The sequence below is a fragment of the Cetorhinus maximus genome, chromosome 7 (genome assembly GCF_964194155.1).
Source record: "Cetorhinus maximus chromosome 7, sCetMax3.hap1.1, whole genome shotgun sequence".
Lineage (NCBI taxonomy): Eukaryota > Metazoa > Chordata > Chondrichthyes > Lamniformes > Cetorhinidae > Cetorhinus > Cetorhinus maximus.
Window position 1 is genome coordinate 107,530,681 of NC_135885.1, and position 20,122 is coordinate 107,550,802.

General features: G+C 47.9%; 1 protein-coding gene across 2 annotated transcripts in view; it reads left to right on the forward strand.

Moving 5' to 3' along the window:
- Positions 1 to 9,137: 9,137 nt before the first annotated feature.
- The window catches only part of LOC144682965 (nectin-1-like), a 79,853-nt gene continuing 68,868 nt past the window's right edge, over positions 9,138 to 20,122 (forward strand). The window contains exon 1 of one of the 2 annotated variants that reach the window (XM_078545898.1): positions 9,138 to 9,302. In XM_078545898.1, coding sequence (XP_078402024.1) covers positions 9,254 to 9,302 — 49 coding nt within the window. In that variant the 5' untranslated portion in view covers positions 9,138 to 9,253. The remainder of the gene's footprint in view (positions 9,303 to 20,122) is intronic. The other variant, XM_078545897.1, reaches the window with a different exon arrangement.

Sequence of the window (20,122 nt, forward strand, 5' to 3'; positions counted from 1 at the left end):
CTAACAGCATTGTTCAGCCTCAGACAGATCCCAGAGAGAGGAATGAAGTTGATAGCATGCAAATAGATCTTGTGATGGCAACAGAAAGCAATGGCTTCAGTCTTCACAATATTTAAATGGAGAAAATTTCTGCTCATTCAGCACTGGATGCCACATTAGCAGACACATGGTAGATGAAATTTAATGCAGGGAAGTGTGAATTGGGTGGCAGGCAGAAAAGTGGAGTTAAGGCCACAATCAGAGCAGCCGTGAATTGCTCGCCCCCACAGAAGAAACGTTGGTTGCACATGGTCTCTCATTGGGAGCCCTCAAGAGCTGCCAGCCAACTTGCAGTCCCAGCAGCGCCAGAAGAGAGTATTGGGCACTGCTGGGGCTACAAGGAGGCCCATAAAGAAGTGGGATAGAGGATACGGGAAACAGGCACTTTTTGGTTTGGGAGGGATTGTGCACCTCAGGGAGGGAGGCAAGGTTTTGGAGACCTGGCAGGGAGGCACAAACAAGGGTACAATCTTAGGGCAGTGCCCCAAAAGGATGTACCTCCCTTTCTGCCTTTTCAACAACTTTAGTGAAAAAATGGCCCTCCCATTCTAGCCCGTCTTCACCACCCTGTGTATTATAGCAATGGCAGCGGATTGAGGCCCTTAAGTGTTCATCCTCTATAGGCCTAAGAGCATGCAGGCCTGTGGGCACCTTACCTGCCCCCTGTATTATGGGGACCCGGTATGGGCGGATGGGAAGGCAGTGGGCCTTTACATGCCTCACCTGCTGAAAACACTTCTCACAGGTGGTCAAAAAATCCAGCCATGGTAAACTTTTATATAACACTGATTTGGCCTTAACTAGAGTTTTGGGCATAATTTAATGCTCTCCCCTGAGTTGAGTTTCGTGGTGGGGAAGGCATCTAATCAGGTGGGAGGGTAGCAGGTGGGTACTCTGCCACCTTCCTGCCTCTTCTCTGTGGATGGACATCCTGCCCCAACACCTGTAGTGGGCAATTAATGCCCATTTAAGGGCCTCATTCTGCTGCCACTGGTATTCGCCCAGCAGCAGGCAGGGGATTTGCCATGCAGAAGGCCTGAAAAATAAACCCTGTTGGAGTTGCCTGGGAACTTCCAGGGGTGTACCACATTAAAAAGCACTCAGTACATGACTAAGGGACCCTGGCATCGGGAAGGGAGGTATGCCCGCTGAGGGCCACCCCAACAACTGCCATTACTGCCTACTCCCCTCCCCCTCCTCCACAACTCCCATCATCACTCACCTGTGCCTGGGTTCATCTGTGTCAGCCAATCTGGACTCAGGTTGGTGTAGTACTGGCAGCAGCCACCACTTCCTCAGTGGCTCTGTCGAGCAACGAAGCGCTTCCAGCCTTTGATTGGCCGGCAGCTCTCAGCAGGTGGGATTTCTGACTCCGGGGTCCTTGATCCTGGGAGCAGCCTGATTAAGTACTTGATTGGCACTTCCAATTTGATGAGCCTTCCTAAATGGAGGCTCTCCAGCCAGCAGATGAGACCCTACCACCTCCATTAAATATTGAACATTGTATTCAATTTTGGGCACCACACATGAGGAAGAATGTGAAAGAATTGGAGTGGGGGCAGAAAAGATTGATGAGAATGGTTCTGGAGATGAGGGATGGTAGTCACAATTATAGGTTGGAGAAGATAGAGTTATTTGTCTTAGAGAAGAGAATGTTGAGGTATTTAACCTCATGATTCAAAATCATGAGGGGTTTGGACAGAGTAGACAGAGAGAAACTATTCCTGTTGGTGGAAGGGTTGAAAACCAAAGGACACCAATTTAAGGTGATTAGCAAAAGAACCAGAGATGACATGTGGAAAAATCTTTTTACACAACGAACGGCTAGGATCTGGAATGAGAGTGAGCTGGAGGCAACTTCAATTGCGGCTTTCAAAAAGGAATTGGATAATTATCTGAAGAGAATAGATTTGCAGGGCTACAGGGAAAAGGCAGGATAGTGGGACCAGCTGAGTAGCTCTTACAGAGAGTCAACATAGATACAATTGGGCAAACGGCATCTTTCTGTGCTATTCTATGATTTTATGATTTGAAGAAACACCAGCCAACATTCTTCCCCAACCAATGGCATCAAAACAAATTACTGAGATAAAAACAAAAAGCTAAAAGCTACTGCGGATGCTGGAAATCCAAAACAAAAACAGAATTACCTGGAAAAACTCAGCAGGTCTGGCAGCATCGGTGGAGAAGAAAACAGTTGACGTTTCGAGTCCTCATGACCCTTCGGCAGAACTGAAGTATAGTTAGGAGAGAGGTGAAATATAAGCTGGTCTAAGGTGGGGGGCGGGGGGAGAGATAAGTTGAGGGTGGGGTGGTTGTAGGGATAAGCAAGCAGTGATAGGAGCAGATAATCAAAAGATGTCACAGACAAAAGGATCAAAGAGGTGTTGAAGGTGGTGATATTATCTAAGAAAAGTGCTAATTAAGAATGGATGGCAGGATACTCAAGGTACAGCTCTAGTGGGGGTGGGGTGGAAAAACTAACAAAGTATTAGTTGTAGATTTAAAAATAATGGAAATAGGTGGGAAAAGATGAATCTATATAAATTATTGAAAAAAGGGAGGGGGAAGAAACGGGGTGGGGATGGGGGGAGGGGGAGTTTAAGATCTAAAGTTGTTGAATTCGTTGAATTCGCTGAATATTGAATCCAACAACTTTAGATCTTAAACTCCCCCTCCCCCCATCCCCACCCCGTTTCTTCCCCCTCCCTTTTTTTTCCAATAATTTGTAGATTCTTCTTTTCCTACCTATTTCCATTATTTTTAAATCTACAACTAATACTTTGTTAGTCTTTCCACCCCACCCCCACCAGAGTTGTACCTTGAGTATCCTGCCATCCATTCTTAATTAGCACTTTTCTTAGATAATATCACCACCTTCAACACCTCTTTGATCCTTTTGTCTGTGACATCTTTTGATTATCTGCTCCTTTCACTGCTTGCTTATCCCTACAACCACCCCACCCTCAACTTATCTCTCCCCCCGCCCCCCCACCTTAGACCAGCTTATATTTCACCTCTCTCCTAACTATACTTCAGTTCTGCCGAAGGGTCATGAGGACTCGAAACGTCAACTGTTTTCTTCTCCACCGATGCTGCCAGACCTGCTGAGTTTTTCCAGGTAATTCTGTTTATGTTTCAAAACAAATTAATTGGCCATACATCTAATTGCCAGTGATGGGGTCTTGCAGTTTGTACAATGCTGAAGAATTCACCTTCAAAACAAAATATATGAAGCATTCTGATGTTTCTGAGCGACTTGTTAAGATATTGAATAAATGTAAGCCTTTCTCTTTACTCTAATACAATACATGCTAGAGGACTAATTTTTACAACTGCAAGTTGGCTTTGCATTTCTGAAAATCACAAGTATGTTAACTCCGTCTCCTGCTGGTGCAAGTGGCTACAGTGTGTACCATCTACAAGATGCATTGCAGCAACTCTTCAAGGCTTCTTCAACAGCAGGTCCCAAACTGCAACCTCTAACTGAGGAGGACATGGGAACACCACCACCTCCAACTTTCCCTTCAAGTCATATGGCAAAATTCTGGAACTCCATCCCTAACAATCTGTGGGAATACCCTCACCACACAAACTGCAGAGATTTAAGTAGGCTGTTTGTCACCATCTTCTCAAGGACAATTTAGGATGGGCAATGTATGCTGGCCTTGCCAGTGATGCCCACATTCAATCAATAAATGGAAAATCTTTCAAAGGGTTAATACATGATCAGGAAGATTTGCAGGGCAGTGGGGAGAGAGCAAGAAAATTGGGGTCATTGGATAGTGCTTTCAAAATGTTGGCACAAATCAATGGGCTAAAAGGTCTTTTTGTAGGTTTTTAAAAATTCATTCATGGGATGTGGGCTTCGCTGGCTGGGCCAACATTTATTGCTCATCCCTAGTTGCCCTTGAGAAGGTGGTAGTGAACTGCCTTCTTGAACCACTGTAGCCCATGTGGTGTAGGTACATCCACAGTGCTGTTAGAAAGGGTTCCAGGATTTTGACACAATGACAGTGAAGGAATGGCGATATATTTCCAAGTCAGGATGGTAAGTGACTTGGAGGGGAAATTCCAGGTGGTGGTGTTCACAACTATCTGTTGCCCTTGCCCTTCTAGATGGTAGTGGCCGTGGGTCTGGAAGGCGCTGTCTAAACAGCCTTGGTGAATTCCTGCAATGCATCTTGTAGATGGTACACACTGCTGCTACTGTGCATCGGTGGTGGAGGGTGTGAATGTTTGTGGATGTGATGCCAATCAAGCGGGCTGCTTTGTTCAGGATGATGTCAAGCTTCTTGAATGTTGTGGGAACTGCACTCATCCACGCAAGTGGGGACCATTCCATCCATCACACTCCTCACTTGTGCCTTGCAGATGGTGACCAGGCATTGGGAAGTCAGGAGGTGAATTACTCATCTCAGGATTCCTAGCTTTTGACCTGCTCTTGTAGCCACAGTATTTATATGACTAGTCCAGTTCAGTTTTGAGTCAATGGTTACCCCCAGGATGTTGATGGTGGTGATTCAGTGATGGTAATGCCATTGAACGTCAAGGAGCAATGGTCATTGCCTGGCACTTCTGTGGTGTGAATATTAATTGCCGCTTGTCAGTCCAAGCCTGGATATTGTCCAGGTCTTGCTGCATTTAGACATGGACTGCTTCAGTATCTGAGGAGTTGCAAATGGTGCTGAGCATTGTGCAATCATCAGCGAACATCCCTATTTCTGACCTTATGGTGGAAGGAATGTCATTGATGAAGCAGCTGAAGATGGCTGGGCCGAGGACTCTGTCCTGAGGAACTCCTGCAGTGATGTCCTGAAGCTGAGAAACTGACCTCAACAACCACAACCATCTTCCTTTGTGCCAGGTATGACTCCAACCAGTGGAGAGTTTTCCCCCTGATTCCCACTGACTCCAATTTTGCTAGGGCCCTTGATGCCACACTCGGTCAAATATGGCCCTTATATCAAGGGCAGTCACTCTCACCTCACCGAGGGAGTTCATCTCTTTTGTCCATGTTTGAACCAAGGCTGTAATGTGGTCAGGAGCTGAATGGCCCTGGCGAAACCCAAACTGGGTGTCAGTGAGCAGGTTATTGCTGAGCAAGTGTCACTTGATTGCATTGTTGATGATCGCTTTCATTACTTTACTGATGATCAAGAGTAGACTGATGGGCGGTAATTGGCTGGGTTGGATTTGTCCTGCTTTTTGTGTACAGGACATACTTGGGCAATCTTCTACATTGCCGGGTAGATGTCAGTGTTGTAGCTGTACTGGAACAGCTTGGCTAGGGGCGTGGCAAGTTCTGGAGCACAAGTCTTCAGTGCTATTGCCGGAATATTGTCAGGGTCCATAGCCTTTGCACTATTCAGTGCCTTCAACCGTTTCTTGATATAATATAGAGTGAATTGAATTGGCTGAAGACTGGCATCCATGATCCTGAGAATCTCCGGAGGAGGCCGAGATGGATCATCCACTTGGCACTTCTAGCTGAAGATTGTAGCAAATGCCTCAGCCTCATCTTTTGCACTGGTGTGCTGGGCTCCCCCATCATTGAGGATGGGGATATTTGTGGATCCTCCTCCTCCTCTTCCAGTGAGTTGTTTAATTGTCCTCCACCATTCACGACTGGATGTGGCAGGAATGCAGAGATTAGATCTGATCGGTTGGTTGTGGGATTGCTTAGCAGTAAATGTTGGAAATGCACTGAGACTCTGACAATATTAGTAAGAAACAGGTGAATGTTTCAAGCACGACATTTTGTCACCCTTTATCTCTATGTCTAGCAATTTGTGAAACCCAGGTGGTTTTTGCAGCAGAATTTTGAAGTAGGTGCTGACTGTAGAAGAATGATATAAGTTTCGTTAGTTACTTGGTTTTCTATCACATGACACCTAGCTACTTCCTTCCTAATTAGAGCAGAGATTGTTATCAGACGTACGTCTGACTTTTTCTGAAAATGGAGGATGTATTCTATCTCATTATATGTCTGTTCCTCACCACAAATGGTAAGTTTCCAAACACGCTTTGTTTTAGTAACTTAAAACATTCAGATGGTAAAGAAAGAGACATTTTCTGGCTATACTGATGGTCACTTTAACTCGTTGATCTGAACAAGCTTTGATTTAGGTATCAACAAACTATGCAGTATAGATTTCAGTCTATGGGTAACCTTCATTTATCATTTGAACAAAATGCTTTTGCGCTGAATGAATGTTTGCAACAATCTAATTCTTTTTGCTTTACATAAAATTCTTATTAGCAGTTAATGGGCAACAGAGAGTTTAAGATGAAGCTCTGCAGATGCTGGAAATCAGAAATAAAAACAGAAAATGTTGGAAATACTGAACAGGTCTGACAGCATCTTTGGAGAGAGCCTTAACTCTGTTTCTCTCTCCACCGAGCTACCAGGCTGGCTGAGTATTTCCTGTCTATCACTGTTGCTTATACTATATGGCATGAAAGTAGTCTAGTGTTGTAGCTTCACCAGGTTGGCACCTCATTTTTAGGTATGCCTGGTGCTGCTCTTGGCATGCCTTCCTGCACTCTTCTTTGAACCAGGGTTGATCCCCTGGCTAGATGGTAGTGGTAGAGTGGGGGATATGCCAGGCCATGAGGTTACAGATTGTGAACAAACATAAAAACTAGGAGCAGGAGTAGGCAATTCAGCTCCTCGAGCCTGCCCCGTCATTCATTACGATCATGGCTGATCTCATTTTGGCCTCAACTCCAATTTCCCGCTCTCTCCCCATAACCTTTCAACCCGTTACTAATTAAAAATCTGTCTATCTCCTCCTTAAATTTATTCAGCGTCCCGGCATTCACTGCACTCTGAGGTAGTGAATTCCACACATTCACGACCCTTTGAGGAAAGTAATTCCTCCTCATCTCTGATTTAAATCTACCACCCCTTAGCCTAAAACTATGGCCTCTGGTTCTACAATGCCCCACAAAGGGAAACATTCGCTCCATGTCTACTTTGTCTATCCCCTTTAGCATCTTATATACCTCAATTAGATCTCCTCTCATCCTTCTAAACTCTAGTGAGTATAGGCCTAAACTGCTCAATCTCTCCCCATAAGACAAGCCCCGCATCTCTGGATTCAATCTAGTGAACCTCCTCTGAACCGCCTCCAGTGCAACTCTATCCTTCCTCAAGTAAGGGGACCAAAACTGTGCACAGTACTCCAGGTGCAGTCTCACCAATGCCTTGTACAGTATTTCTTTCGCAATAAATGCCAAAATTCCATTTGCCTTCCTTATTACCTGCCGTACCTGCATACTAGCTTTCAGCGATTCATGCATGAGGACACCCAGATCCCTCTGCACTGAAGCATTCTGAAGTTTCTCTGCATTTAAACAATAAGTCGCCTTTTTATTCTTCTGACCAAAATGGATGACATCACACTTATCCACGTTAAACTCCATTGCCAAATTTTGGCCCATTCACCTAACCTCTCCATATCCATTAGTTTGAGTACTGCTGCTGCTGATGGCCCACAGCGCCTCATGGATGCCCAGTCTTGAGTTGCTAGATCTGTTTGAAATCTATCCTATTTAGCATGGTGGTAGTGCCACACAACAAGATGGAGGGTATCCTCAATATGAAGGTGGGACTTTGTGTCCACAAAGACTGTGTGGTAGTCATTCATACCAATACTGTTATGGGCAGATACATCTGTGGCAGGCAGTTTGGTGAGATGAGGTTAAGTATGGTTTTCCCTCTCACCACCTGCTGCAGACACAGTCTAGCAGCTATGTCCTTTAGGATTCGGCCAGCTGGGTCAGTAATGGTGCTACCGAGCCACTCTTGGTGATGGACATTGAAGTACTCCACCCAGAGTACATTCTGTGCCCTTGCCACCCTCAGTGCTCCCTCTAAGTGGTGTTCAACCTAGAGGAGCACTGGTTCATCAGCTGAGGGAGGGCGGTACGTGGCAATCAATAGGAGATTTCCTTGCCCATGTTTGACCTGATGCCATGAGACTTCATGGGGTCCAGAGTTGATGTTGAGGACTCCCAGGGCAACTCCCTCTCGACTGTATACCACTGTGTCGCCACCTCTGCCGGGTCTGTCCTGCTGGTGGGACAGGACATACCCAGGGATGGTGATGGTGGTGTCTGGGACATTATCTGTAAGATATAATTTTGTGAGGATGACTATGGCTGTTGCCTGACTAGTCTGTGAGACAGCTCTCCCAATTTTGGCATTAGCCCCCAGATGTTAGTAAGGAAGACTTTGTAGGGTTGGCAGGGCTGAGTGTGGCATTGTCATTTCCGGTGTATAGGTCTATGCACTTTGCACTTCGGTGCATTTTGAGGCTTTGTAGTGGTTTGATACAACTGAGTGGCTTGCTTGGCCATTTCAGAGAGCATCTAAGAGTCAATCACATTGCTGTGTGTCTGGAGTCACATGTAGACTAGACTAGGTAAGGACGGCAGATTTTCCTTCGCTAACGTACATTAGTGAACCAGATGGATTTTTACAACAATCAACAATGGTTTAATGGTCATCATTAGACTTTTCAATTCAGGATTTTCAAATTCAAATTCCAGCATCTGCTGTGTCGGGATTCAAACCCGGGTCCTCAGAGCATTACCCTGGGTCTCTGGACTACTAGAGCAGCGACAATGCCACTATGCCACTTTCTCAGATGTCACTCCAATTCTACATGAATTGTTTCCACACTATTTGCACCACATTCTACACATTCACCACACTGAAGGGTCACTGTTTAAAAGTAAGGGGTCGCCCATTTAAAACAGAGATAAGCAAGTGGGTGGTAAGTTATCAGGGGTAGGTGGGATTCAGATTTCAGGTAACTATCAGATCAGCCATGATCTTATTAAATGATGGAGCAGGCTTGAGGGGCTGAGTGGCCTACTCCTGCTGCTTGTTCGTATGTTCGTATGTATGTTTGTATGATTAAGGATTTAAAATGCAAACACTAAATGTTGGAACTGAGACTCTGACAATATTAGTAAGAAACAGGTGAATGTTTCAGGCACGGCATTTTGTCACCCTTTATCTCTATGTTTAGCAATTTGTGAAACCCAGGTGGTTTTTGCAGCAGAATTTTGAAGTAGGTGCTGACTGTAGAAGAATGATATAAGTTTCGTTAGTTACTTGGTTTTCTATCACATGACACCTAGTTACTTCCTTCCTAATTAGAGCAGAGATTGTTATCAGACGTACGTCTGACTTTTTCTGAAAATGGAGGATGTATTCTATCTCATTATATGTCTGTTCCTCAGCACAAATGGTAAGTTTCCAAACACGCTTTGTTTCAGTAACTTAAAACATTCAGATGGTAAAGAAAGAGACATTTTCTGGCTATACTGATGGTCACTTTATCTCGTTGATCTGAACAAGCTTTGATTCAGGTATCAACAAACTATGCAGTATAGATTTCAGTCTATGGGTAACCTTCATTTATCATTTGAACAAAATGCTTTTGCGCTGAATGAATGTTTGCAACAATCTAATTCTTTTTGCTTTACATAAAATTCTTATCAGCAGTTAATGGGCAACAGAGAGTTTAAGATGAAGCTCTGCAGATGCTGGAAATCAGAAATAAAAACAGAAAATGTTGGAAATACGGAACAGGTCTGACAGCATCTTTGGAGAGAGCCTTAACTCTGTTTCTCTCTCCACCGAGCTACCAGGCTGGCTGAGTATTTCCAGAATTTTCTGTTTTTATTTTAGAGAGATTCAGTTTATAGCAATCAGACTAGCCACTGTTCTGATAGTATCTGCCTGAGTAAAAGTTGGAAAGACAATTTCTTTAAAAAATCAATGTTGGCATTTGGGTGTAAAATTCCTCTTGACTTTTTTTCTTTTATTTTTACCCAAAGGATCACAATGAGGTTAACACAGACAATAGTGTTCGTCTTCACGTTAACCTTTTGATTAAAATTACTGACACCATGGACTGAATTTTGTCCTAAAGCTGAAGATCTTGGCAGCAGTGCTGGCATTTGGTGCCGTTTCCACTTTGTCGTTGAGTGGTTGGCCACACATGATCTCGTGGCTGGCCAATTAAGGAAAGTGAGGTGCAACAGCTGTCCAATCCCAGACCCGAGGTGGCAATGCAGGAAGCCAGATAGGCGTCAGGTGAAGCTGCAGTAGGTGCTGGCACCATATAGGGCTGCCAGCCCTGCAAACATTGTTGCCAGCACGAAGAACTCCTTCATGCTACTGCTACCTTGAAACATGCTGCTACTGCTGCCCTCTACCTGACTTTTCAGATCAATGCAGTTGTGCACATAGTCACTGTCCCTCTTGAACATGGCATTGGTCATATTCTTGATGCACCAATGGGCTGCAGACTGCAAGATTCCACATGTGTATCCAGTGGATCACTGGAAAGAGCTAGTGGCATAGAAGTTGAGGGATATGGAGATCTTCATTGGGTGCTCAACAACCCCCGTGGGTTTCAGCTCATCTTGCAACATGGCACAGAAATCAGTGATGGCCTCGCTGAAGAGCCACAGTGTTTGCTGACCCTACCACCTGGACATGTTGAGAAATTTCAGCCTCAGGCAGTACACTCTCTCCTGGGGATAGCCAGTTGGCTGTTGGTATGTTGCTCTGTGCCTTTCTCTGGTGTGGCCACCCCGAGGAGGACCCTCTTGATGGTCATGAGTTTTGTGATGTGCCTGCAGCTCCATCCCTCTGAGTTGCCACTCCTGCTCAATGAGATCCATGAGGCCTGGGGGGTTGTAAGGTATCCTTCCTCTGATTCCTAGGGCAGCATCTTCCGGTCAGCGAGTGGGGGTGGGGCCCACTTGCCGACACGTAAAATAACACGGGGATACTTTGGGCGTGTGTCCTGACGTCACCCCGCGTCATTTAGATTCTCAGTTCTGCGGGCGCGCAGCTGAATTTGCTGCGCGCCCGCCGAACTGTCAACGGCCTATTAATGCCATTAAAAAACTAATTAACATGATTAATGGACCTGCCCGTCCAACCTTAATGTTGGCGGGCAGGCTGGGAGCCCAGGTGAGCTTCTGAGAAAACATGAAACCTCATCCACGGGCGAGATGAGGTTTCATGAGGGTATTTAAATTTTTATTAAATGTTTAAATAAAAGTTATGGACATGTCCCAACTCATGTGACAGTGTTACATGAGGGGACATGGCAGGGAAATTTTTTTATCACCTTTATTGAAAGTTTTAAGCCGGAGCCGATCTCCCTGAGGCAGCACTTTGTCTCAGGGAGATCTGTGTGCTCTGTCGCGCACATGCGCGAAACAGCGCACTCCCAGCTGAGGGAATCCCCCCCCCGCCCCCATAGGGAGTGCATAGCGCTTCCTGGCGGATGTCACGGTGGACAGGCCTTAATTGGCCGCCCATGTAAAATGGTGGCGCGACCCCGATCGGAAGCCCGCCCGTGCCCGCTCCTGCACTTCCCCCCAACGGGGGGAAAATGTTGCCCCTAGGCCTTCTACCAAAAATGCCATCACCCTTCTCCCAAACCTGTCCTTGAGGCCTCTCCTAGGAGCAACTGCCACAGCCTCATGTGGCCCTGGCCCTCACAGTCCTGGCACCTTTTTCCCCCCATTTAGTTAACATTTGGCACTGCTCTCTATGCACCACTCTTCCTGCCACCCCATGCCAACTCTCCGAATGGCTTTGTGAGAGAGTCAGCATTTAGCTTGTCATCTGCCTTCCATAGCACCTCGTTATACCACGAGGCACCATTGATAAAATCCAAATGCGCCATAAAATTGGAGTTAATTGGCCTTTCAACTACCTTAATTGATGTCTGAAGAATGCCCTCTATGGTTACTTGTGTTGGTAAAATCTGGAAGGGACATCAAAACATCAGATTTCTGATCAAACACCGTCTGCTCCCATGTGTCAGAGATTGTTATCAGACATGCGTCTGACTGCGACCTTCCATTCCAAACTTGCTCCAAAAAGTCTGGTAAAATTCTGATTGATGAATTTCGTTCCCTTCTTGTTCTTTAACTGATTTCTGTCAGGAAAAATTCAAAAATGTTATCAGTTATTTTGTTATTAAAACTAATACATCGTGTACAGGATTTTGACTTCTTTGGGGTCTTTTCCTTTGTGCCATCCTGTGGTGAGAAGATATTGATCTTCATTAATCCCAATAGTTGTGTAACCCTAGTGTTCTGTTTGACATTGAGCTGATGATCCTTTCTTTGTCTAGATCACCTATTTCCAGCTGTGTACCATTTCCTGTCCTCTGCTCATTACCTTGCCCCATGCCTAGTGAAATCCTCATTAATGCTTCCCTGAGCTTAACTTCTCCCATCTCCCCATCCTCTGAAAATAAAGGGTATATTCTGACTTCTAATATGTCAGTTCCTCAGCATGAATAGTGAGTTTCCAAATATACTTAATTTCTAACACTTAAATGTTCAAATGGTAAAGAGGGAATCGTCCAAACCTCTGCTTCTTGCATCCTAATTCTCCTAAATCCGGTACCTCTATCAGTCCTGTCCTCACCAAATATCATTGGCAACCTCTCTCCTGATGCATTAAACTCAAAATTTTTGTTTTCAATTAGAAAACCTTCCACAGCCTCACCACATCCTATCTCTGCAACTTGTTTCGGTCAGTTATCCGAGATCCCCTCTGCTCTTCCAAATCTGGTCTTCCTTGTATTCACCTTAATTTTTAATCCACTAGTAAAGCCTTCAGCTGTCTGATCATTTCACCCTGGAACTCTCTTCCTAAGTCCCTCTGCCTTACTACTCCTTTCCCCATTTTCAAAAGCACCCACAGTACCTTGGTCTTCAACCACACCTTCAACCTTTTAACTCTTATTTTACGATTATTCAACATTTGCTCAGCTCCTCTGAAGTGTTCTGGTATTCCCACTATATAAAAAGAACTATAGAAATGAAAGCTGAAATTGGAATTCTGAAGCAGACTCACTGAGGGCAATTTTGGTTATAGCGTAAAACTGGCGTTTTTGGATTGGCCACATATTCCATGGCCAGAGTTTTATGTATGCCGATGGATGTGAAATAGCGTGAGATGACGTTGGGCGAGCGTCCCGACATCATCGCGCACTTGTGTGATATGTTGCTCGGCAGGTGCGCGCGGCAGTCGGAAGCGTGCCTGCTGACAGTTAAGCAAATAAACCCATCAAGGAGGCAATTGAGAACAACTTTTTGTTGTTTTGAGGGGTACGGGGAAAAGGCAGAGCAATGGCACTAGGTCATAATGTTCATTTGGAGAGCCGGTGCAGACATGATAGGCTGAATGGCCTCCTTCTGTGCAATTAAGATTCTGTGATTCACTTGGCATCTCTGGCCAAAGATGGTTATGAGTTTTTCAGCATTGGCTTTATGTTCACATGCTGTCTGCTGTCATCACTGACGATGAGGATGTTCATGGAGCCTCTTCCTTAGCTGCTTAATTATGTACCACCTGGAACTAAATTCAACTCATACGGTTGGCGGACGGGCCAATCGGCCTTTACATTTTTGCTCAGACCTCGATCCAGGGCGGGATGAAATCTCCGTGGGGAAATAAAATAAGAAGAGATATCTGGGGACTGTTTTTTAATGAAGTGTGCTTTCAGGTGCTTGATTGTGCTGCATGGGCATATTTTGCAGCCTTTTTGTTGTTTTGTTTATTCTGTGGAGATCTGCAGTTCCCTGAGGCAGCTGTCTGCCTTCAGGGAGCTCACGAGGAGCGCTCACCTGCACCCACCGCCCTCTTCCTGCCCTCACTGGCAGCGCTGAGCCTTTCTCAGCACAAGTTTCATGTTGGCTGGCCATTAATTGGCTAGCTAGTGTGAAATCGCGGTCGGCATCCAATCACAGGAGAGGGCCCGCATGTTTCCCATCCGCTCCCGGGCCCATCGACCGCACATACCCGACAAGCGAAAAATTCAGGCCCTTATCTCTCAATGTTTTATTTCCATGTTTTATGTTATTATCAAAAGTTACAATTACTCACACCATGTGAGAGCCAAATGTGGTCATTGTGCCTCCGATTGTCCCTTTTACAGTTGGCATGGGGAGGGTAGTGGTAGGTGGTTGTCTCACCTCTACTCAGTGTTTCCTGGGGTTAATGCTGAAATAGAGGGCACAACTGAGTGTTGGTATTTTCTCTGGCATGGCATGGCAATGTGCCATTCTTGATGTCGTGCAACTTGCCATAGGGCGGAATCGTCCGCTCCCATTTGCGACGGGCATCAGAGCGGGTGGGAGCGGAAAATATCGGGAGATTGTAAAAATTGGTTTCACTTCATGGTAAAACTAGTTTGCAATCGTCCACTCCACTCATCAATGACGGGCTGTCTTTCCTGCCTCTGCACGTCATTGTGAGCACTGTTCGCCGGAATTATCCCCCCCCACGCTGGATCATTCGGGCACTTTGGCGTGATTGCACGCCAACGTGTTTCACAGCTGTACGTAAGCAACGTGCACCTGGCGAGCTGCACTTCGCTTGGGACTTCGAGGTTTGCCTACCTTGCTTCTGGCAGCACACGCGATCATCAGTGTCTGGTTTTGCAGGCAGCACCACATCACTTTTGGGGGGGCTGTCAGGCTGCAGGGCGAGGGCTTGCTTGGGAAGGAGAGAAATGGCCACAGGCTGGGGAAGATGCTGCAGGACAAGGCTGTACTGGGAAAGTGGGGTATCCCAGGTTGTGTGTGGGGGCACATGTTGATCTCTGCAAATGGCTTCAAGATGGCGAGGGCTGAGGAGGCAGCCTCCAGAGAGGATGAGGCCAGATGGAGATGTGAGGGTGTGTGTGAGAGTGTGAGTGATGATGTCCCTTGGCAATGAGTGAGATGCCAGTGAATGTGTGAAGGCCTTGTGTGTGTGTGAGTTTAGAGTGATGAGATTGTTGCCTTTCCCTGGCTGCACAGATGAGATCATCCTCTTTCTGCACTGCATGGCCAACGTCTTCTGTACAGCGTTGGCACTGACCACCACCTCCCAAGCTGGAGTGCTGAGATTTCTCGACTTCCTGCAGCTAGAGCAGGGTGGAGGACATCATGGTGGGCCTCCAAAAGGCATTCCAGTGATGGGTCACTGAACTCTCCTTGGCTTTCAGGGCCATGTCTTCACTGGAGCAGACCTGGACTACAAGCATTGAGCACTGTGTGCATGGCTACAGTTTAGATTTGGCACCCAGAGTGAGGAAACGGTGAGGTAATGGTGTGGTGGGTGTTACAGAGGCTTCCAACCAGTGAGATGACATGTTTTCTATGGCTGCATAATTAATGAGGTGGGAAGTGGATGATACAACATGAAAACCTGCCACTGTGGCTGCCAGTTAAAATGTTGTTTTTCACGCCTGCTTCCGCACTTAGTGCAAGTCTGGGATGATTCTGCCCATAGTGTGATGTATAGAGTTATGTCAAGTTTCTGACAAACCAAATAAACTACATCCACTTTGCAAGTGCTTGCTTGGTTGACAGTGAGCAATACATTCGTGTAAAAATTACTTAGGAAAGTTTAACAGAGAGTAATACGGCAATTGTCAAGTGCATTAGGTTTTAAGTCTGATTTCTTGATTATCCATTTGCAACAATTTCCATTCGGCACTTAGGAGCACTTTGGGCAGAATTTTCCTGTTAGCGGGCCGCCCCTGCATGCAGATGGGTAAAATGAGGCGCGGTGACTTCGGGCAAGCGTCCCGATGTCACGGTGCGCCAACGGATATTTCGATGGGCAGGTGCGCGACGATCTCTGATGCGTGCCCACCATTAATTAACAGACCACTTAAGGCCCTGAGGCAGCAATTAACACCGATTTTTCGGGACCCATGCAATCTTCAGGTCGTCGCATGGGCACAACGGGCAGGTGGGTAGGACACATTAGTATAAACCTCAACCACAGGTGGGATAAGAGGGCTCAGTGGGGGTGCGAATGTGCTCAGTCAGATATTTAATTTGGAAAATTACTGATACTTGCCTGTGTGAGCAGAAATACTTCAAAACTCATACCAGCTGCTTGGACAGGACTCACAACCTTCAGGTCAGCACTCTGCAGTGAAGATCCTTTTAGGGGCCTGCAGGTTTAAGGAAGCCTTCCCTTAGCCTGGGAATGGGAGTTGTGCTCTCCACTGGAGGCACCTCCTTTGAGAAGGGAGGGCCAGAAAGGGGGAGTAGGCCTGGAGTCCACATTCAGCCTCCGGGGGACCATCTTTGGGAGGAGAGGCGCAGGCACAAGGGGCGCAGGGCCAACAGGAAGTCCAAGGTGGAAGGGGCTGCAGAAGACGCCACTTTCCTGCTGCCAGGGTATACAGGTGACGAAGCAGCTACCTCAATATGTCTGAGGTGCAGTGCCGAAGGAGGCTCTGTCTCTCAAGGGAGACAGTCAACTCTATCTGTCAGCTGATAGGCCCTGAGATCTCTGCAAACTGTATGGGTGGACACCCCATGCCAGTGGCTCTAAAGGTCACAACTGCCCTCAGCTTCTATGCCTTTGGCTCTTTCCAAGGGCCGGTGGGTGATCTTTGTGGTGTCTCCCAATCAGCTGTCCACACTTGTGTCAAGCAGGTTACAGACACTCTGTTCAGATGGGCATTGACCTTCATCCACTTCCGCTGGGACCAGGCCAGCCAGGCACAGCGAGCCATAGGCTTCGCGGCCATTGCTGGCTTCCCCCGTGTCCAGGGTGCAATAAACTGCACACATGTGGCCATCAAGGTGCCAGCAGGTGAGCCCGGTGCCTTCGTCAACAGGAAGGGCTTCCACTCCATGAACGTGCAGATCGTGTGTGACCACAAGATGCAGATTCTGCAAGTCTGTGCAAGGTACCCAGGCAGCTCCCACGATGCCTACATCCTCAGGCACTCCCAGGTGCCGGGGCTCTTCAGTGCTCCAGCCCGGCTTGATGGTTAGCTGCTGGGTGACAAGGGCTATCCCCTCAGAAGGTGGCTCATGACACCACTCCACCATCCAAGAACAGAAGCTGAGCAGTGTACAATAGGAGCCACGCCTCCACAAGGGCTGTGGTGGAGAGAACCATCGGGCTTCTCAAGATGCGCTTCCGATGTCTGGACTGTTCAGGGGGCGCACTCCAGTACCCCCCAGATCATGTCTCAGTGATAGTGGTTGCATGCTGCGCTCTCCACAATCTGGTGCTGGAAAGGGGAGAAGCTGTGAATGAAGAAGATGTAGGTGCAGCTGCTCCGGCTGAGTCCAGCAGTGAGTCCGAGAATGGGCATGCACAGGGAAATGCTCAGGGGGTAGACGCTGACCCGGGCATACTGCAGGGAGGCAGGGACACCCGGGAGGCTTTAATCCAACGAACCTTCAGCTAGCACAACACAGATGGACCTCCAACACAAGCCTGTGCTGCAGGCTCTATACTCGATACCTGAGAGCTAAATCTGCCTGGACAGGAACATTAACTAAGGGCCTTGTTAATAAAGCATAACATCATGGGTAACCATCCACCTGCAGAGGAAAAGAGTCACCCTCAGCCTAGGTCACATGTCTAAATTTAATGATATAATAAACTGAACTTAAGGAAACAAAATGACAAAGGTGTTAAACAGCACACCAACTAGTCATGACCTCATAGCGGGGCAACACAAAAGCACCAGTGAGAAACCCGTGGTGTGCCTACGGTACCTTAAATTTACGCTTTCGGGTGCTATGTTTAGGTGCTCCTCCCTCGCTGGCACCAGCATCTGCCTGCTCACTGTGCTGTCCTGTTAGCCTCGATGACCTTGGCAGCCACGGAGCCTGTGCTGGCCCCGCCTGGGAGGGAGCAGCCAGTTCCACAGCTGGCATCTCTCAAGTCATCACAACCTCATCAGATGCAATGGTCATTGGCAGAGGGGCGGAGGAGCTGCTGTCGTCATCTGGAGCGCCCTGAGAGGAGCCCGCAGAGACGGCAGGCAGCTGCTGCGCCAACGTGAGGTCGCTTCGGACCTCCCTGCTCACTGTGGATGGATGGGCACCGAGCTGGAAAGCTTGGTGCCCAACCATCTCCCACACTGGCACTGATCAGCTGAGGTCAATGCCGAAGAGAGGGCTTGCTGGGCCGAGCGCATCCCCAGGAAACGCTGATTGGTCTCCTGGAGGATCCTCTCCACAAGAGTTGCCACTCTCTCCATGGAGGAAGCATGGCACTCGACTCATTGCATCAGCGATGCCTGCGTGGACTCCTCTACCATAGAGACCAAGCCAACCATAGCCTCATGTATCTCTGCCAGATTCTCCCGCACACCCTGCTAGACTTGCAGCATTTGCTGCCTCATGGACGACTCCAGAGGCACATCATCAGCCACCGACAGAGCATGTGCCTGGTCCCCTGCAGTCCTCTGACTGCTGGCACCATGGGCACTTTCTGTCTCTGCCAGCTCCTCCAGTGACTGTGAAGTGCCCTCACCACTGTACCCCGGGACACTAGCTGATGATCTAATTCCCAACGAGGTGCTAGTATCTGCGCTGGTGCCTGCCTCATAGAAAATTGAGTGACGCTGGTGGATGAGAGACTTCAGGGCCCTCAAGTGTGAGAGCGGGCCCCCGTGCCTCCTCCTCCCTGCCCTGCTCTGGTGATGCTGAAAGGAAGAATAAGGACATTTAATTAGTTAACTTGGAGACAATGTCAATGCGCATCCCTGTCCCCAGGATCATTATGCGCACATCCTTCCATAAGCAATGGTCAAACCATGTTGCAAACTTCAATCACTGAACATTCAGCAGTGCCATGGCTGCTGGGACACTAATGGTGACCTCAGTGCTGGGCAAACATACCTGCCTGTGGCACCCCAGCCTCATCGACACCAGTGGACATGGGCGCATGGTGCCTCTCCAGGTCGAGGGCCTCCTGCTTGAACCTGCTAATGATCGCCATCTGGGCCGGCCCTCCACCAGCCCTCACCTGCTTGGCGGCATTGTGAGCATTCTTCTCCTGAAGAGGAGAGAAGAGCTTTGATTAGTGCAAATTGTACCTGGAATCTTTTCACTGCAGTCCCACCCCAACCAGAGTGGGACATTGCAGGGCTCCAGTGCCTCCTCACCCCGCAGCTGCCACACACTCACACAAAGATGCCAGGCCTGTTCCCCACCCCCACCTCCTTGGCCAAATGCTGCCTACATAACATTTGGCATCACACAGTCTAACCTTGCAAAGCAAGGAGGCGCTAGAACATGGAACGCAAAGGGCAGCAGATGGATTGATGCCACGCCACCAGGCAGCTCCCCTCCCTGCATGTCAGCACCCTGACTTTGACATGTTTTGCAGTTTCCAGCACTGTGCCTAAGCTCCTCCAAGTTGCCTCCAAAACAGTAATGTGGGTCTTAGTGTACCACATGTAGGGTGTTGAACCCATCTCATCACCAACCTCTCAGGGTGACCTAGGCATGGACAATATCTTCTGGCCCAACCAGCGAAGGACACATGCCAATAATGATTCAATGCAGTAACTACACTCAGAGTTTGGGAGGGGTGGGGGGTGTGGGGTGTGGCCAGGGGGGAAAGCCTACCTGCTGGGTTAAGTGACCAATGCCAACTTGGTACTCGTCCTTCCCGAGCGCAAGAGGTCGTTGAAACGCTTGCGGCACAGGATCACGTTGCGCCGCACCACGTCATGGGAGCTGACTATCTCCGCCACCTCCTCCCAGGCACGTTTAGTCATGTGGGGGGGCCTCCTCCTCCCGTCCCTTGGAACGAGGACCTCTTGCCATGCTGCCACCTCCCCGAGGAGGGCTATCGTCTGAGAAACGAGGGGCACAGTGCCCCCCTGCCCTACACTCCTGCCTGGCCTGCTCTGGGGAGCCCTTCTGCTGGCCATGATTCACAGCCTTTGTAAGGCTGCAGGAGCTCTTTTAAACAGGCCGCCGAGTCGCCATTGGACCTGGTGGTCATAGCAGTCCAGTCACTGCCTGCCCACTCCCGCTGTCCTTGGGGGCCGCGTTTCACACTTGGCATTGTAAAATGGCGGTGCGCGCATGTCCGCTCCTGCATGGTCCACCCAACAAGCAGAAAATTCTGCCCTTTACGTATCATGGAATAAATGGGAAATGTGAATGGATGCTACTTCAGTTATTTAATTACATTGCAACTGTGTAATATTTATCAATTTGTGGAATCTTTAAGGGGTGCCCACTGAATTTGATTAAGTTACAG